At 39.4% G+C, this 17517-nt stretch overlaps 2 protein-coding genes across 2 annotated transcripts in view; one reads left to right on the forward strand and one right to left on the reverse strand.

Moving 5' to 3' along the window:
• The window catches only part of SUGCT (succinyl-CoA:glutarate-CoA transferase), a 917561-nt gene that overhangs the window by 547989 nt on the left and 352055 nt on the right, over positions 1–17517 (forward strand). The gene's annotated exons all lie outside the window — the stretch shown is intronic.
• LOC105979091 (60S ribosomal protein L23a-like) lies at positions 7040–7411 on the reverse strand. The gene has a single exon (XM_045286348.1). It carries the CDS (start codon positions 7409–7411, stop codon positions 7040–7042), a length of 372 nt encoding a protein of 123 aa, XP_045142283.1.

A 17517-nucleotide genomic window follows, 5' to 3' on the forward strand; every position in this document is an offset into this window, starting at 1 on the left:
ATACAGAATGGAACTTCATGCCAGTGAAAGCCTCGGAATAGCATAGAGACATGGCCACGGCCCTGCAGCTCCATGATCTGAAATAGTGAGGGAGGAGTAAAGACTTAGGGGAGAGGGCTTTTAAATTGCAAGGAGCTGCAGATGCCTTAAGGAGACCCTTAAGGCCCTTCTTCTTTTCCAGTGGTTACTGAACTTTTGGCAACAACACTATTCCCCCAATCAGTAATGTGTGAAATATCATCTTCTCACTCAATAGCTCTTCACATGTGTCTTTTGAGTTATATCTGCTCATTTTATCGACAAAACGTGCTTTTATTATCTTTAGCTCTGGGGAGCCAGCACTTCTCAGCAGGAATGAGCTGGATCTGAGTCTGCTTCTCACATCCCTGACAGAACTGTCAACTTCCTTTCCATCACAAAATCTTGGTAGCTCTTAGTGGTGTCAGAACTCACTGATTCCTATTCCAGGTTAAATCGGCACAGCTGGGCAGAGAGGACTCCTCTTTAGACTTGTGAACTGAGCAACTTGGATTGACAAATCATTGAGAAGATACAAATGTGGGCTTGGATTTCTAATGTAAAATTTCCATTATCTAAATATCATGAAAACAATCATCTTTGAATTAGCTCACAGTTACTTTAGAGCTGTGTTATTAAAAGAGATCAGGATCAGCTGGACTTTTTCATTTGTGATCTATTCTGAACATCATGATATTGTATTATGTACAATTATCATGATAAGGACTGTATTATTTTCCATTCAACTAATTGGAAAAATTCATACATGGAAGTACATTCATGTTTTTCTCCCATTGATTCTAAAGTGTGGTGTGCAAATTCCTTCCCTAAAAATGAAGACAGTATAGTCCCGTTGTCATCAATTCTTGCTTGTATAGAAAGGAAACTCTGAGTTTCAAGAGAAATTATTATATTAGGGCATTAGCTAAGTGGTGATTGTATTACAATCAATAAAATAAAAAATGTTTTTAATTAGTTGAAGTTGCTATTGCTTTTATTCTTATGACAAACTAATTTTGAACATATTGTATGTTTTTAACTCTGCTTTTTAGTATGGCTAAACTAAAGATAGTCTTTCCTGAAGGACAAAAGAATTAACATTATATTTATTTCTTCCATTTGTTTATTCAACAAATATTTACTGACAACTCATTAAATGCTAGGCACTATGTAAGCTGTGTCTTAAAAGAAATAGAGCCTAACCCTGTGAAGGATGTGGAGCAAGGGCTTCCAAGCCAGACAAACACAATGAGCAAAGCTCTGAAGTGAGGAAGAATGTGAAAAATTAGGCAGAATTGGCAGAACAGTATGGTTAGAGCTTACTGAAGGAGGAGGAGAGTGGAGCAAGGAGAGAGCAAAAAAAATGAATTGGTGCATATTATCACACTTACAAGAAATATCTACAAGAGGCAAATATATAGACACCAAACGTATTAGTTGCTCCAAAAGGTAGGAGGTGGGGAAAGAAGGATCCATTGCTTAAGAGGGCTCTGCGCTCTTGGTCAGGGCAATAGGAAGCTTTGGAAACATAGTGGCCATGGTTACAGAGCAGGATGAGCACACTCAGTGCCACCGAATCATAAATGTAAAATAAAATGTGGAAATGGAAACAGTTTTGTTATATGTCTACTTACAAAAAGAAAAGATACATGAAAACAGGCTATCAGTGCACATAGAGTTTTTGGCCTTAAATTAACTTCAGTCCTTGGTCATTTGCATCATGCATATATTTTGCTGTTTTTTTCTGATGTTTCCCCAGTTTCTTCATTCACTGTTAATTCTTTGATGTTGCAGTGATTTTTATTCGCTCTAACTTTTATGAATATACCTCTTTTCTTTCTAATTGGACTTTTCTGATTTTCTTTGGGTTGGACGATCATATAACCCAACTCATTAGGATGATGTTGAGGGCCATGGGTTAGGGACAGGGTGATCTCTTCTGGAGCACATTGCTAAGCTTGCATCAAGCTATCACTTTCCTAATGGACTTCATTTATTCATTTATCAAAGAAGATGGATGATCAAGTCACTGGATTTATGCCCCTTCAGTCTGAAATTTGGTCTGCAACGGCTTGGGGTGGGGTGGGGGGAACAACTTAAAATAGATTCTACTTTATTATTTGTTTTGCATAGATGAATTTACCACATTTTGAATTATCTAGAAGTGTTGCTACTCCTTCAAATAATCACACACGTAATTGTTGTTGTTAGAGGCCGTTGAGTTGGCTACGACTCATAAAACCAAACCCTGTCCGGTCATGCACCATGTTCACAATTGTTAATAGTGTGAGCCCATTGTTGCAGCCACGTGTCCATCCATCTGATTGAGAGTCTTCCTCTTTTTCCAACCCGCTATTTTACCTAGCATGATGTCCTTTTCCTCAAACTGGTCTCTCTTGATAACGTTTCTAGAATCATGGGATGAAGGCTCACCACCCTTGCTTCTAAGGAGCATTCTGGCTGTGCTTCTTCCAAGACAGATCTGTGTGTTCTGACGGCTCAGAGCACTGCTAATATTCTTTGACAACGTCATGATGCAAAAGTGCCAGTGCTTTGGTCTTCCTTACTCATTATCCAACTTTCCCATTAATACTGACTAGGAGAGTATAAAAAATTGAGGTGCTGAGAATCACTGCCTAAATGAGGATCTCATCTAATTATCAATCATCTATCTTTGAAGTCTTCTTCCACCTGACCACAGACAGAGTGCATCCTGTGTAATGGTTTCTGCATTTTGTAAACCGTATGTTATCATTTACTTTTCCCAGAATATGATTTAAAGATCCTTTGCTCAGGAGCGTACTCGGGTACAACTGCTAACTCTTTGAGGAGAGAAGCTCTTTTCCCATGCTAATGGCTCCATTTACTGTCTTATTTGAGCAAAATAATGTTCTAGAAAATGTTTACTGAATTTGTTTATAAATGAAAAAAATCAGTTGTTTTTCATCTGTCTGAAATTGTTGTTAAACGCAAAAGGAATCATCACCCAGTTACTTTTTTGTCTCCAGAAGAAACGTTTTCTAGGCATCAATTTCTTTAACAATGTGGCCATGTGACATTCTAGAATACTGGGATTTTGTTGGGCTACTCAAAAGAATGTCAAATGGTCTCAGGAGAAAAGGATTATGCAAGCAACACCTATATAGGAATGAAATAATTTCAGATAGTGGTCAATTTTAGCAAAGTATTTGCAAAATAGCAATCAAGTGACTTTTTCCCCTTTGCCTTTGGGGTCAGAAGTACTCATTGTACCTCCAAACCTCACTCCTGGTTAATTGTAGGGATGGATGAAGGAAAGGCCGGGTGCCGGGTGAGTGCTGACAGCAGTCCCGAACACATGGCACTTGATTCCTACAGGCTCAGGTCTGCTTAGCATTACATAGTGCTTACTGTTGGTCAGGATGTGGTCAGTGTTTGTTAGAAGGTGTATGGGAAATTGAGGTTCCATGAGAGAAACTCCTGAAAATTTACACCATCCGTGCAAATTTTAGTGTAGAAATTTTCTTATGGAAATTTAAGGGGAGAGGGGAGAGAATTTATTTGCACCAGGGAAATTTTCACTTTTGTCTGCCCAAGGAAAATATATCCACAGGGCTTTGATTTTATATTCTCAAAAAGATAAAATGTTAGAAATATGTTGAGATCCTTGGTATTCAGTTGACTCAAGGACCATTCATTAGTGAACAGCTTTGTAGAGATCAAGAAAAGAAAGATGAAGAACTGAGGAAGGGAACAGATATAAATTTGATAACAATCATTGATAACAAGGAAGTTGTGATCATTATTTATTAAATTAGTCACTGCCTTACTCTAATAGAGATTATCTTTAGTTTAAATAGCAATAGCGGAAAGTGTGGCATCCAGGGAAAAATCTTAACACCCCCTGGAAGAAATTTATGATTTTCATCTCATCATGTTATTGTGGTATTTAAAGTATTAACTTTTCCTTAACCATAGCAACTAAATTGATGAAGTGTGAGATCCCTTTTGGCTTCAGGTTTTGGCACTGTGATTAATGAAGACTGAAGGGTGTGCCTGAGGAAGACGTTGCGTGTCTTCATATTTCCACATCGAATGATGTCATTGGTCGCATCCACTCTGGCATCACCTTCTGTGGAACAAGAGAAGACAGGCTATAAGCACTATGTGTAAGGAATCATCCTGATGAAAGGATCTCTCCTCCAAGGTGTTTGGAGCGTGAAATGAGGTATCCTGGGCCGAAAGCCGGAGTTTAGTGTAACAAAAACACATCCCAACATGATGTGTGAGTACTAATGTTCCCTTTTGTTTCAGCTCACACCAGGACCTCTCCAAACTGCTTGCTCAGCCTCTCTTAATACCGGAGCAACTTAAAAACAAATCACATTTACTCAAACGACAGAGAGCAATTCCTCTGGCTCCCTAACTTAGACAGGATTCATTCTGAAGTGGTCCTGTGTCAGACATCTGTACAGAAAATTTGTTAGCTTTATAACAGAAGAATCAGACAAGATTTCCCAGGTCCAGCTGTGGATCCTTAGATTGTCGTCATGTTTCTCAGAAGAGAACAACTGTTTGAATCAAAGCCAAAGATATCCTTGAATCATTTGGTATCAGGGCACTAATGAGCTCTGCAGACATTTCAAATGCCTTTTCTTTTCCCTCTCTCCCTCTCCTTCCACCTTAACCAGGTGTGACTTAATCCAGTCTAGTTTTCCCATAAGTAATAAGCTGAAACACACATGTACACACATATATGACATATCTCTGTGTATGTATAAGTATATATATTCACACACATATTGACATATAAAACAATAGCAAAAAAACCCTGCTACCGGCAAATTTATTCTGACTCCCAACAACCAGATATGATAGAGGAGAATCACCCCCATAGAGTCTACAAAGCTTTGGGAAGCTGCTATTTTTCTTCTACAGTGCACTTGGTGGGTCCAAACGGTACATGTTGCATTGGGCAAATCTACTGCGCAAGACCTTTGTATTGTGCTCAAGAGCAACGATGCCGCTTGGAGGGCTTACAGTGCGTCTGACTCGAGGCATGATATTTTCTGTCACCTCATAGACTCGTCGGACGCTGCCTAAAGAAGACCATAGAAGAATCAATGTATTGGAATCATAGAGCTGATGAAGAATATGGAACGTACCATGGACCGATGATAGAACGAATCTGTCTTGACAGACGTGCAGCCAGAATGTCCTTCAGAGCCAGGAGGTCGACACTTAGTCGCATGTCCTTTGGATACGTTATCAGGAGAGACTAGTCTCTGGAAAAGGACATCTTGGTAAAGTATCGGCAGCTAAAAAGAGGAAATGAGATGAGTTGACCCAGCGCATGTTTGTCAAGTCAAATATAACAACAAGGTGAGGAAGGCATAGGATTAAGCAGTGTTTTGTTCTGTTGTCGGCACCTGAAAGCAACATATAAAACTGATAATATCACAGTTTCTCAGAAAGAAGTAGGGGAGAACCACTGCCTCTAACCTGTATGTTTGTGTCTACAGCAGACCCTCAAACATCAATTTTTTTTCCAGAGCACAACTTGGAAATCATAGTTTTTGAAGCCCGAAGAATGTGATAAGTGAGATTCCTTATCATCCTATTGTTTTCAGTCAAGGAGTGGAAAGGTCAGACCTGTGGTTTTCAGAGTGTGACCACAGGACCTTGGTAGACATGCATATTCAGAATTTTTTTTTTGGTACCTCAGGAATCTGTGTTTTAATAAGCCCCCCCCCCACACACACACACGTGATTTGGATGCCCACCAACATCTAAGAACAGTGGTTTGGACTTCTGGGCTCCCCACAACAGTTGTGTACCTGAGTCAACAGAGAAGCAAATGCCAAAATTGGACTGAATTTGCAAGGATTCTACTAGATGGAGCACCTGTGAGAGACCTTGGGAAGGGCCATGGGAAAGGCAGGGAGATCCATCTGAGGCCAACATAAGTCTGCCCCCGTGAACAGCAGAGGGAGGGAAGAGGGGTTGGACAGTGATCATGGAATGTTACTGTAACATCTGGGTCAGGCTGTAGTTGGTATTCATCATTTGTCTTGTGCAAATATGTCATGTTTGTTTGTTTTGTTTTGTTCTGGGTGGGGATGAGATATGTTGAATAATTCTGGCTAGTTTTCTGAACCCTGAAAATAATCTTTTGCAGAGAGCCTGTATTTTGATTGACTCCCTCAAAAGAATGCTAGTTTTAAGTAGGCACTTCATTTCACAAGACTCAAACTGTAAACTTGCTGTCCCCTGCAGAGGGTGGGACCTCACATCTTACTTCACTCACTGGTACCCTGAGATGTGAGGGTTCCATGCACATTTCCAGGGCCAGGCAGAGTTTTGGGTGGTCTATAGACACAATATAAGACACTCCTTCCAGGCTGTCTTCATTCTGGGATTGCTTCCTCACTTTTCAACCTATCCTTACTTCACTTTCTGTCCTTTTGTCCTGCTGAGCAGTCAGACAGCATATTTTTCTATGATAGTTTTATCTTCCTCTCATGGATCTGAGTATTTTTCAGTTCACATATTTGTTTTCTGTGTTTGCTTTAAATATTGAATTGGGTTGTTGTTTAGTATATTCAAAATCATGATTGATATTTATATGTTTTAAATACTTTATGCCTCTTTGTTTATGGGCACGCTGGTGGCACAGTGGTGAAAACCCTTCTCTACTAGCCAAAAGATAAGCAGTTTGAATCCACCAGCTGGCCCGCAGGAGAAGATGTGGCCATCTGCTTCTGCAGAGATGTTCTGTTTTGACTGTTCTTTCTGGGTGTTATAAGGTCACTGTGAGTGAGAAGCAACTTGATGTCGGGGGGGTTATTTTTATATGATATCTCATAATCTATTTAATGTTACATTTTCAGATTTCTTTTTATTTTCATATTAATATTGATATTCTTTCTTTTTTATATATATTGAAAAAGTTTATATTTTGCATTAGCCAGCTGGGCTCACTTTAGATGATTCCAATTTTGTTGGCAACATCTAAAGTGTCATAGTCAGGAGCCAGTCGATCCTAATCCTTCTTCTCACCGTCAGGCTTGATCAAGGTGTTGACCTTGGCTACGTCAATGTCATAGAGCTTTTTCACAGCTTGTTTGGTCTGGTGTTTGTTGGCCTTGACATCCACAATGAACACAAGTGCGTTGTTATCTTTGATCTTCTTCATGGCAGGCTCTGTGGTTAAGGGGAACTTGATGATGGCAGGATGGTCCAGCTTGTTGCTCCTGGGGGCGCTCTTCCGAGGCGGGTATTTGGGCTGCCTTCTCAGTCTCAAGGCCTTGGGCCGCCGGAAGGTGGGCGACTTGCAGATCTTCTTTTTTTTGTAGCTGTGGACGCCTTTCAGCACGGTCTCCTTGGCTTTTAAAGCCTTTGCTTTGGCTTCCATTTGGGGAGGGGCAGGAGCCATCTTTGTGGAAAGGGTCTCTCGATATTCTTTCTTTTTACTTACACTTGCTTTTTTTCTCTTTCCTTGAAATTCAAACTTTATTATGGTGTTTTAATTTTGAACAGTTGAATCTGCTGATCATTGTAGTAGGAGGATCACAGCCACTGGTGTTTCACTGCGTCACTGAGACACGATCTGAACCCACCAGTGGCTCCTTGGAAGATAGAACCCGTGATCAGCTTCTCAAAGTTATAATCTTGAAAACCTGTGGAGAAATTTTACTTTTCATAGTTGGAATTAACCAACAACAAACAACAACATATTTAGTAGATTTTTACTTTATATTTAATATTTATTTTCTTCTTTCTGTTTTGTTAAGAGTCAGCTAATTTCCTACAGTTATCATTTATTTACTCCATTGCCCTTTTAAAAGTCCATATTATTTTCAGTGATCATAATCTTACACGTGTTTGTCTAGTAGATGAAATCAAGAAACCTAACATCAAGATCCCCAAATGTCTTCTGCTAATTGAATCTTCCAAGAAAGTACGAGACTCTATAGAAAAACTTTACTATCTATTCTGTCTCTCTTGAAGTCCAAGTTTACTGTGACACTTTTACGTTTGGTGCTACATTCATATTTCTTTCATGGTATGCTTCTTTTATCACAGGAATCCTTATTTAGATTTTACAGATTCTTTTTTTTTTTTTTTTGCTTTAGCTATTCGTTTTTTTTAAATCGGTTTATTAGGGGTTCATACAACTCTTATCACAATCCATACACACATCAAATGGATTTTACATATTCTTAGAAAGTCTGTCAGTGTCCATGTTTATATGTATATGTATATGTGTGTGTGTGTGTGTGTGTATAATTTAACATGCTAAAGAGTGGCAGGGCACATGGATATTTAAAAGTTCCCTGTGTCTCCTCTGAGCTATGTTAGTCATTGTTAATCACAGCCTCACTCCCATACAGAATACTAGCTAGTCCTTCCTGTGGGATGTTCTTTCTCTTCAGTGGTTCCCAATCTGTCTGTCTGTATCATCTGTGGAACCTTTAAACAACACCAATACCTAGACCCCCCTTCACCCAAGCACAGTTAAATCATCATCTCTGAGGAACTAACCTTAAGAAAACGCAAACCCACTGTCTTTGAGTTAATTTGGATTTACGGTTTCAAGGCTATACATCTTTACAGGAACCCAAGGCCTCCCATAGAATGGCTGGAAGATTTGAACTACTAACCTTCCAGTTAGCAGGTCATTTCTTACAAAACAGCATCATCAGGCCTCTAGGAGAAGCAGTTACATTCTTTAACTCTTTAGGTGATTCTTATGGCAGCCAATGTTGAGAATATTGTGACTTTTTCAGTGCTGGCTATAGACATTCAGTTAAATTTCACCTCCAGTCCACTCAATGTAAATGAGCTCTCCACTCTATCTCCCTAGAACATTCTATTAACACTTCATTCACACTTCAGATATTTTCTTCTTTAGTTAACTTGTTTATGTCTGCATGCTTTCCATGTGTTTATATCAGCTTCTGTTTTCTCTCTCCCCCACCCCTGATGTCATGTAAAGGCCAAGAAAACAGAGTTTTCTCTTATCGCGGTATCCTCAGCTCTCAAACAACCCCTAGAACATTTCCATAAACAAGCAGACCAGTTTTTGGCAAGACAGTTCTGACTGATGGAGACCCATGTGTTTCAGAATCAAGCTATTTTTGATAGGGTTGTTGATGGCTGGGAATTTTTGAAAGCAAATCACGTGGACTTTCTGTTAATGACTGAGAAGCTAACCATTTGTGCCCCTCAGGGACTCAGAGAATATATTGCTAGTTTCAATCCAGTTGATTTTGTTTCAGGATGACCCCATATATGCAAACACCCAATAAATATTAATTGATACTTCCAGTGTACCAACTACTATATCAGGCTCCATGGTTAGTACAATAGTAATAATAATGATGACAGGAAGATCAATAATAGGTAAATAGGTAGACAGATAGAATAATAGGTCTCACAGTCCAGTGGTTCCCTTCTTTAAACAAATTTCAAAAATATATTATCCTATCACAATCCATGCAATATAAGTCATGTGCAATCAGATGCTGATCTAAAGATGGGAGCTTCAAATCTATTCAGTAGTTGCACGAAAGCATGCCCTGGCAAACGACTTTGGCGAACATTACCCTGCGGAGCAGTTTGACTCTTTACTGCATGAATCATCGTTAATTGGGGCTGACTCAATTGACTAAACAGAGAGTGGAGAGTTTACTACGTAAAGCAGCGGTTCTCAACCTGTGGGTCGCAACCCCTGTAGAGGTTGAACAACCCTTGCACAGGGGTTGCCTAAGACCATCCGAAGACACATATTTCCGATGGTCTTAGGAACCGAGACACTGCTCCTCTATCTGTCTCCAGGCAGGTCCGCCCACATGCAGATATGCCCACATAAGAGTACCCAGCATGAAGACCGTTACCCATGCCACACCATGCTTCAAGGCAAAATTTCATCTATTTGTAATCAGAAATAAATAGTTCACAATATATGATTACTTATTGTTTTTATGATTAATCACTATGCTTTAATATGTTCAATTTGTAACAATGAAAATACATCCTGCATATCAGATATTTACATGACAATTCATAACACTAGCGAAATTACAGTTATGAAGTAGCAACGAAAATAATTTTATGGTTGGGCGTCACCACAACATGAGGGACTGTAATGGCATTAGGAAGGTTGGGAACCACTGAAGAGGCAGCCATTGACATTTAGTCTTCTCATGGTAGTTACATGCTACATTGAAAATGAAATTCTGTGATTTATAGAACTGTGGACATTTCAACACTGGCCATGGTAACTTGATCCATTGTTGTGGGGCTCTGTGAATATCTTCTTCCTTCCCTTATTGCTGCTCAGCATTATTGAGGAGCTGTGAGGCAGTATGGCTTCCACCCCCATGTCAGGTCCATGGTGGGATCCCGCTGGTGGTCTGAGACCAGAGCCGAGTCTTCCTGCTGTGGTTAGGCTGCAAGAAGTGCTCTGTGGTCCCTCAGTCCAGCCAGACAGACACATGAAAGAGTCTGAGAACACTCATAGAGAAAACACATAAACACATACTCATCCATTTTTATGGACACAGACATAAATGATGTGGGCAAGTGTAACACATGGATTGTCGAGATTCAAGAACTGTTAGTCAGGAGATGTTGAAACCTTGACAGGATTTTAAACAAGGAGGGAAAACAGGACTAGAACATTGCAACTATCAGGACTTGAGAAAAGCCTGGGACACGAGAGACATACTAGCCAATAAATCTCATGGGAGAGCAAAGCAGGTAGTTCATTTACTGATCTTAGGCAATCCTGGACCGCCTAAGAGGATGGTTTAGGGCCTTAAACCCTACAGCACGGTGATACTCTGTCCTGTGAGTCAGAATCAACTTGGTAGCCAGGGGTTGTTTTTGTGTGTGTGTTTAAGCTAACTCCAACTCATAGTAACTTCTTAGGATAGAGTAGAACTGTCCCAGAGGGTTTCCAAGGCTGTAATCTTTATGGAAGCAGATTGTGGGATGTGTCTCTTAATGGTTTTGAACCATTGATCTTTTAGTTAGTGGCTGAGTGTTTACTCTCTATGCCACCTGAGTTTCTTTCTACCTATTCTTTCAAATTGTCTTAAATTGCTATGCAGATCAAACATCCTTCTGGAACTTTAGATAAACCTAGGCAAAGATTCTAGGCCTATATTGTACTTTGTTTAAAGCCTAACCAAATAAGAAATCTACCCATGACTCCACAGTGGAGGCATTCAAATTCCGTGACATTTCTAGATAAATTTGTAACTGAACATTTCTGTGACTATATACTTGCACTGCAAAACATAGTGCACATTTCACTTATTTATTTTAATTAAGAACAACTTCATTGAAAATGCCGAAAAAAAGGAAATGCTCCCTTCTACTGTTTATTTAATCATCAATTCAGTACATATTTACTGTCTACTATATGTCAGACACTGTGATAGACATGAGGTTTGTAACTTAAAATAAAAGCAAACAGTTTACAGTTTAGTAGGGAAAGCAGGGCACTAAAAATCTATCATAGAGGTTATGGTTGTATTTGAAGGTGGTGTTAAGAAACAGAAAAAAAAAAAAAAGGACACAACATGGATGGGGGATGGGACATTTATATGACATACAAGTTTGGAAGGAGTTAGGCAAAGAGTATTTTACATTTCAGAGTGTTCAGAAAATCTGCAGACTTGATATATGTTGTTCTATTTGCCAAACCAAAGGAAGCAGAGCGACAGTAACTTGTTCTACTTTTTAATGTATTCTGGGGAAAAGAAAGGGAAATTAATGTTTCCCCCGAAGTATGGTAATTATGGGGAAGCTCAAAAAGAGCCTACTTTATTTTTGTTTCAAACTGGTGATTTTATCCCATACATTTAATCCCCTACCTCCTAAATGATGCGTGTGTATAATCATTTCATTGATATGTATCAGGGAAAAGATTGTATTTGCACAGGAAATAAGGAATAAGGACGCCCATGGGCTAGACATTTTGAATAATTTCTGCAAGATGTAGGACAAATAGGACCTAATTCCAGAGGTTCTGCCCAGCTGACATTTACAGCAGCGGAAGGAAAAATCCACCAGGGATACAAAAGTGGATGGAATCTCTAAGGGGGCTGTGAATCACCCTGTGTTTGTAACCACTGGGCTATGTCAATACACCAAAGACAAGAAACTGTGGGCACAGCAGGATATGTCTTCTCTCCTGTACGACTAATCTGGGCAAATAAAACGACAGGAACCATAGTCTCTGTTTACACTCCGGCTCTGAAAATACTGAACACAATCTCTCTAAGACCTATTCCCTTTCTTATAACCATAAGCAGGAAAGAGTCTTCAGGAAAGATGACATTCAGAAGCAATATGCAAATATGAAATAATCCTATTTTCCTCACACCTTGAATAGGATCACCACAGGCTGTAAGCTCAGCTATGAAAGAGTCTGCTGTAAATAAATGTTATTGGAAGATTTGCCCTATCACCAACCCTCATTGTTTGTGTAAATAGTGTCACTTAAGAGTGTAATTTGTACAAGTCAACAATTCATGTATTTTACTTCTTAGCTAGCTGTGTTAGTATGGGTACTTTAGAGAAACAAATCCACAGAAATTCATGTATAAGAGAGAGTTTTATATTAAAGGTTAAGTGCACATCAAGAAAACATCCCAACCCAGTGCTGCCCAAGCCCACAAGTCCAACATTAACCCATATGCCCAACACCAATCCACAAAGTCCTCCTCCATCTCACAAAATACATGCAATGATGCCGACTACAGGAGGAAAGCCAAATTAGCGAATGTGTAAGCATCTCAGCGCTGGCAGGGGTCTCCACACAGCTCCCCCAGCACCCAGGGCTGCATCGGGGTAGGTCCATGCGGCTTCTCCTCAGGGCTGTCTTGCAGGAAGTGAGCCTTGCCAGCTGAAGCAGGGAACTGGCTAAGGCAGCTGCACCCTGGTCTGACCATCAGAAAGCAACTAGAACTAGAACTAGAAAGGCAAGGCTTAGTGAGCCATTTATCTCTCTGCCCTTCAATTAACCCCACATGTGTTTATTGGTCAAGTTGGCACAATAAACTTTAACTAACTCACTAGCCTTAACTTAAAAAAAAGAGTGAAAATGGATCAATTCCCTTCATACTGGCTTTCCAGGCAGAATTGTGATGTGTATGCTTCACTGATATAATCTATGCTCTATCCCACTTGAGGATTTATTAACAAATTGGACACAATACTTATTGATCTACTTTTGAACAATCACCCATAGCTCTACTCTGACACCTATGGGTCCCCATGAGTTGGAGTCAAGTAGAAAGTAATGAAGTTTGTAAAGTTCTTTTTATTGTCTTTAAACAACAGGGGTTGTTTCCACTCATTGAGATGTAGCCAATATAATCTCTGGTTTGTGTATTCATTCTCCTTGTTTTTTGTGGACATTAGTTTTACCTCTGAAGGTAAACTTGTGATCTAAATTTTGAGGCTAGAGCATCTATCTACTGCTATGTCAGACTTTTTTGAAAGCCTGCTCTTCCTCTGCCTTTTGACTGCTGCAAGCACCATCATTACAGTGGTGGATAAGGATGGGTCCTGGACTGGCTAGACCAGAGGAGGTACACTGGTACAGATAGGAACTGAAAATACAGGGAATCCAGGACGGATGAGCCCTACAGGACCAGTGGTGTGAGTGGCGAAACAGGGAGGGTAAAGGGAGAATGGGTAGGAAGAAGGGAACTGATTACATGGAACTGTGTGTGACCTCCTCCCTGGGGGACAGACAACCGAAAAGTGGGTGAAGGGAGACGTTGGACAGGGCAAGATATGACAAAATACCCATTTATAAACTATCAGGGGCTCATACGGGAGCGGGGAGCGGGGAGGGAGGGGAAAAATGAGGACCTAATGTCGGGGGTTTCAATGGAGAGAAAATGTTTTGAGAATGATGTACAAATGCGCTTTACACAATTGATGTGTGTATGGATTGGGATAACAGTTGTATGAGCCCCTAATAAAATGTTAAAAAAAATAAAATATATATAACAAAAAAAAAAAAAAAGGATGGGTACTGGAGTCGGATGGCTGCAGTTTTGCCCAATTATTGTGCCTCAGCTTTCCCATCTAAGTATCAGAGGAACTGAACGAGACGTTTGCCTGTCACAGAGCACGTGCTCACTATATATTAGCTCTAAATACACGAAAGTTAGGAATGTGATGGCTTAATAATTTCAATACATTTCATTTTCTATAATAATGATAGTGATATTATTATTTTTCCTAGATATTTTCGTCATTCATCACAATGGACCTTTGGTTAGTTGTATTTTATATATAGATCTACCTTTTTAAGAAATTAAACCCATACAGTAACAGCAACATCAAAAATCCGACCAAATGTGAAAATATTGATCATGTCAATTGATAGCTCTATAACTTGCTTTTCTACATAATATCCTTAAATTTAAAAGTTGCCGATTATTTGAAACTTTTAAAGTTATAAATGCATTGCATGACAAAGCACATCAGTAAAAGTAGATGTATTTAAAAAATTTTTAACTTCCCAGTCCCCACCCCAAAAAATCACAAGGTGAGAAAAGTGTTTTAATTTCTTTATCAAAAACATAAAAATTGTTAAGGGAAAATTTTAAGTGAAATATGTATTTTAAAATATCAAAGGACATATTTTTTGTATACTGTTAGCTCTTCTCGATGGCTCTTCTACTGTTTCTGCTAAGACATTTGAGCACTACATATTTCAGTAAGTGATCACTGCAAATCAAATATCCTTGACTATTCAAAATCTGTCTTCCTGGAAGTGTCGGATGATCTTTAGTAGCATCGTATCAATGAATTTTATCTTCACATTTAGATAATTATGTTCAAAATCCACTCTTAAAAAAACAAAAATCAAAAAGAATGTTGCCAAAGTAAACCAGTATTTCTGTTTGATAGCCACACTAGGTTTCCTTCCTATCCTATATGGATCAATGTACAAAGTATGGGCTTATGTACGGGCTCTCATAAGCCTGGTGACTTGTATTATCCCCATTGAATACGTCCTGAGTTTGTCTTTCTTGAAACTTTGGATAAAAACAGCACGCCCTCCTGCCATGCACCTGGTCAGTTGTGCAATTCTGTCCAATAAACAGCTGCTAACAATAAGTTTATTGTGTTTATGTAATACAGCTTGAGATCTGATGGTTAGTCTCTCAATACATGTTGAAATATTAACGCCTTCTCTCTCGCCAAGATGCCTGCTTCATAAACAGTACCATATCTGTGTTGGACTATATTCTTAGATTGTCTCTATATGTGAATTAGTGGACTTATATTTTTGACTAAAACATTAGCCTTCCAAGCAGGGTTTGAAGAAGCTAAGTCCTGCTCAATGAAGACCTGTCTGCGTAGTGTGGGATCAAATGTAATTTAGGAACCCTTTTCCGTAGACTTGTTCTACTATGTCCGCAAAAGTCTGTATTGTGTTTCTTCCCATTGATGTGGGTGTGTACTTGTGGGTGTATTCAGGAGAGGCTTCCATTTGTTGAGTGATCCTCGTGCAAACATCTTGGAGTGCTTTACAAAAGAATTTAAAAAATTAAACCAAACAGGATATGAAACTGTGCTGCCAAACAAGTAAGTCTGTAGGCATGATTTAAATTTAGTTAATGACATAAAGAGCTAAATCTGTGAAAGGAAGCAAGTTCCTTGGATCAGAGAAAAAGAAGATGAAAACAGATACTTGTATTTTGTGTAAGTCTTCATTTGAATAGCCTTCAACAATACATTTAGGAGTGACTTGGAAAATCCCAGGCTACATGAACTTTAAGGATCAGTGTTCTAAAACAAAACCCAGATGATGGCTCCCATGTGCCTAGTGCTTTATAGATTACAAAGTGTTTTCACAGCTATTACCTCGTTTGAGTCTCACACCACCCCAACCAAATAGTGAAGAAATGTGTCATCCCATTTTTTAGGTGAGTAAACTGATGACAGAAGAAATTAAGGAATTAAACTGAGGTCACTCAAGAGAAAGTGGTAGAGGTGGGACTTGAATGTGGATCTGGCTCTAAGTCTAGTGTTCTGTTTTCTGAACAGTGAGTCTCCACTGTGGCAAACACTTAACCTGGAGACTTTTCTCTGCCATTATGGCTCTCTGTCTCTGAAATAATCCCAATAATTCTGACTACCTAGGCTACTCTGGCATTCGGAATTCTCAGGAGGAACTCCAGACATGGTGGTGTGAGTGGGAAGTTAGAAAATCGGGGTCATCTAATGCAAGGGCATTGCAAATGATATTTCAAGGTTTAAAGTAGATTGATCCTTTCACAACATTTAAACTGATATTGATAGTTTGGCTTTCAAATCTCCCCCTTCCAGTATTTCCCAGAATCCTCCCTGAGGAGATGTATATTATTGGAATAGTCAAGGTTCCAAACCCTGTGGCTGCAGATGACTTCTTATAAGAGGCTGAGGTGTGGACAGTAAAGAGTTCTGAAAGAGCTTCCTTTCCATTGCTGACTCAGAGCAAGTGTGGTTATTTAGGAACCTCTGAAGATTCTTAAAGAGTTGTGGTTTCAGACAGGGAGACATAGCTTTCTGTTAGAGAGGAGGGTAATATAGTGTCTGTGGCATAATGAGTTACAAATTAGGCTACTAATCTCAAGGTCAGCAGTTCAAAACCACCAGCTACTCTGCAGGAGAATGAGGCTGTCTGTGTTTGTAAAGATGTACAGCCTGGGAAATGCACAGGTGTAGTTCTACTCTGTCCTATAGGGTCACTGTGCATTGGAATTGACTTGATGATAGTGCATTTAGGTTTACTGGTCCTTGAGCTACACCTTGCTGTTGTTAGATGCTATAGAGTTCGCTCCCAACTCATGGTGCCCCTGTGTTCAAGGAGTAGGACTTTGTCTTGGCCTGTCACAAATTGGACCATTGTGACACATAGCATTCTCACTGATTGATTTCCAGCAGTACATCAGATCACTATGTCTTTTTCCTCATCTGCCCTAGTCTGTATAACGACCCCCTCCCCCAACAAAAGAGTGCCATCTAGTTGATTCTGATTCATAACGACGCTGTATAGGATTTCATAGGATGTAAATCTTTATGGGGCCAAAATAGCCTTAACTTTCTCCTGAGGAGCCACTGGTGACTTTGAATCGCTTGCAGTTGGTAGTCCAAAACTTACCAATTTATATAGTGTAGCCCTTTATAGCTTATAGTGCATCTTTAAGACAAATCATTAAGAAATGGTATATTATTGCCATCAATGTTGGAGGTATTTGTGTGTGTGTGTTGTGTGTTTGGATTTTACCCCCCAAACATTTGATTTCTTAGCCAAGATTTGGACTTTAAACAGGCTACATTTTCTTTTATACTCCCTTAGCTGGGAAGAACACTGTTATGTTACTCTGTAGATCTTTTGGTCAAGAACATGGGATGGAATTAAAGGAAAAAACAATTGAAACCAGATCTCTGCAGTAACTTTTTGAGCAGGGCATTCCTGCCAAGACAAAATGAGACAAT

Source organism: Echinops telfairi, unplaced genomic scaffold, assembly GCF_000313985.2.
Source record: "Echinops telfairi isolate 266 unplaced genomic scaffold, ASM31398v2 ScPeMD7_7;HRSCAF=31, whole genome shotgun sequence".
Lineage (NCBI taxonomy): Eukaryota > Metazoa > Chordata > Mammalia > Afrosoricida > Tenrecidae > Echinops > Echinops telfairi.

Coding starts and splice junctions, on each gene's coding strand:
- LOC105979091 (XM_045286348.1), bottom strand. CDS start 7,411: ATGGAAGCCAAAGCAAAGGCTTTAAAAGCCAAGGAGACCGTGCTGAAA.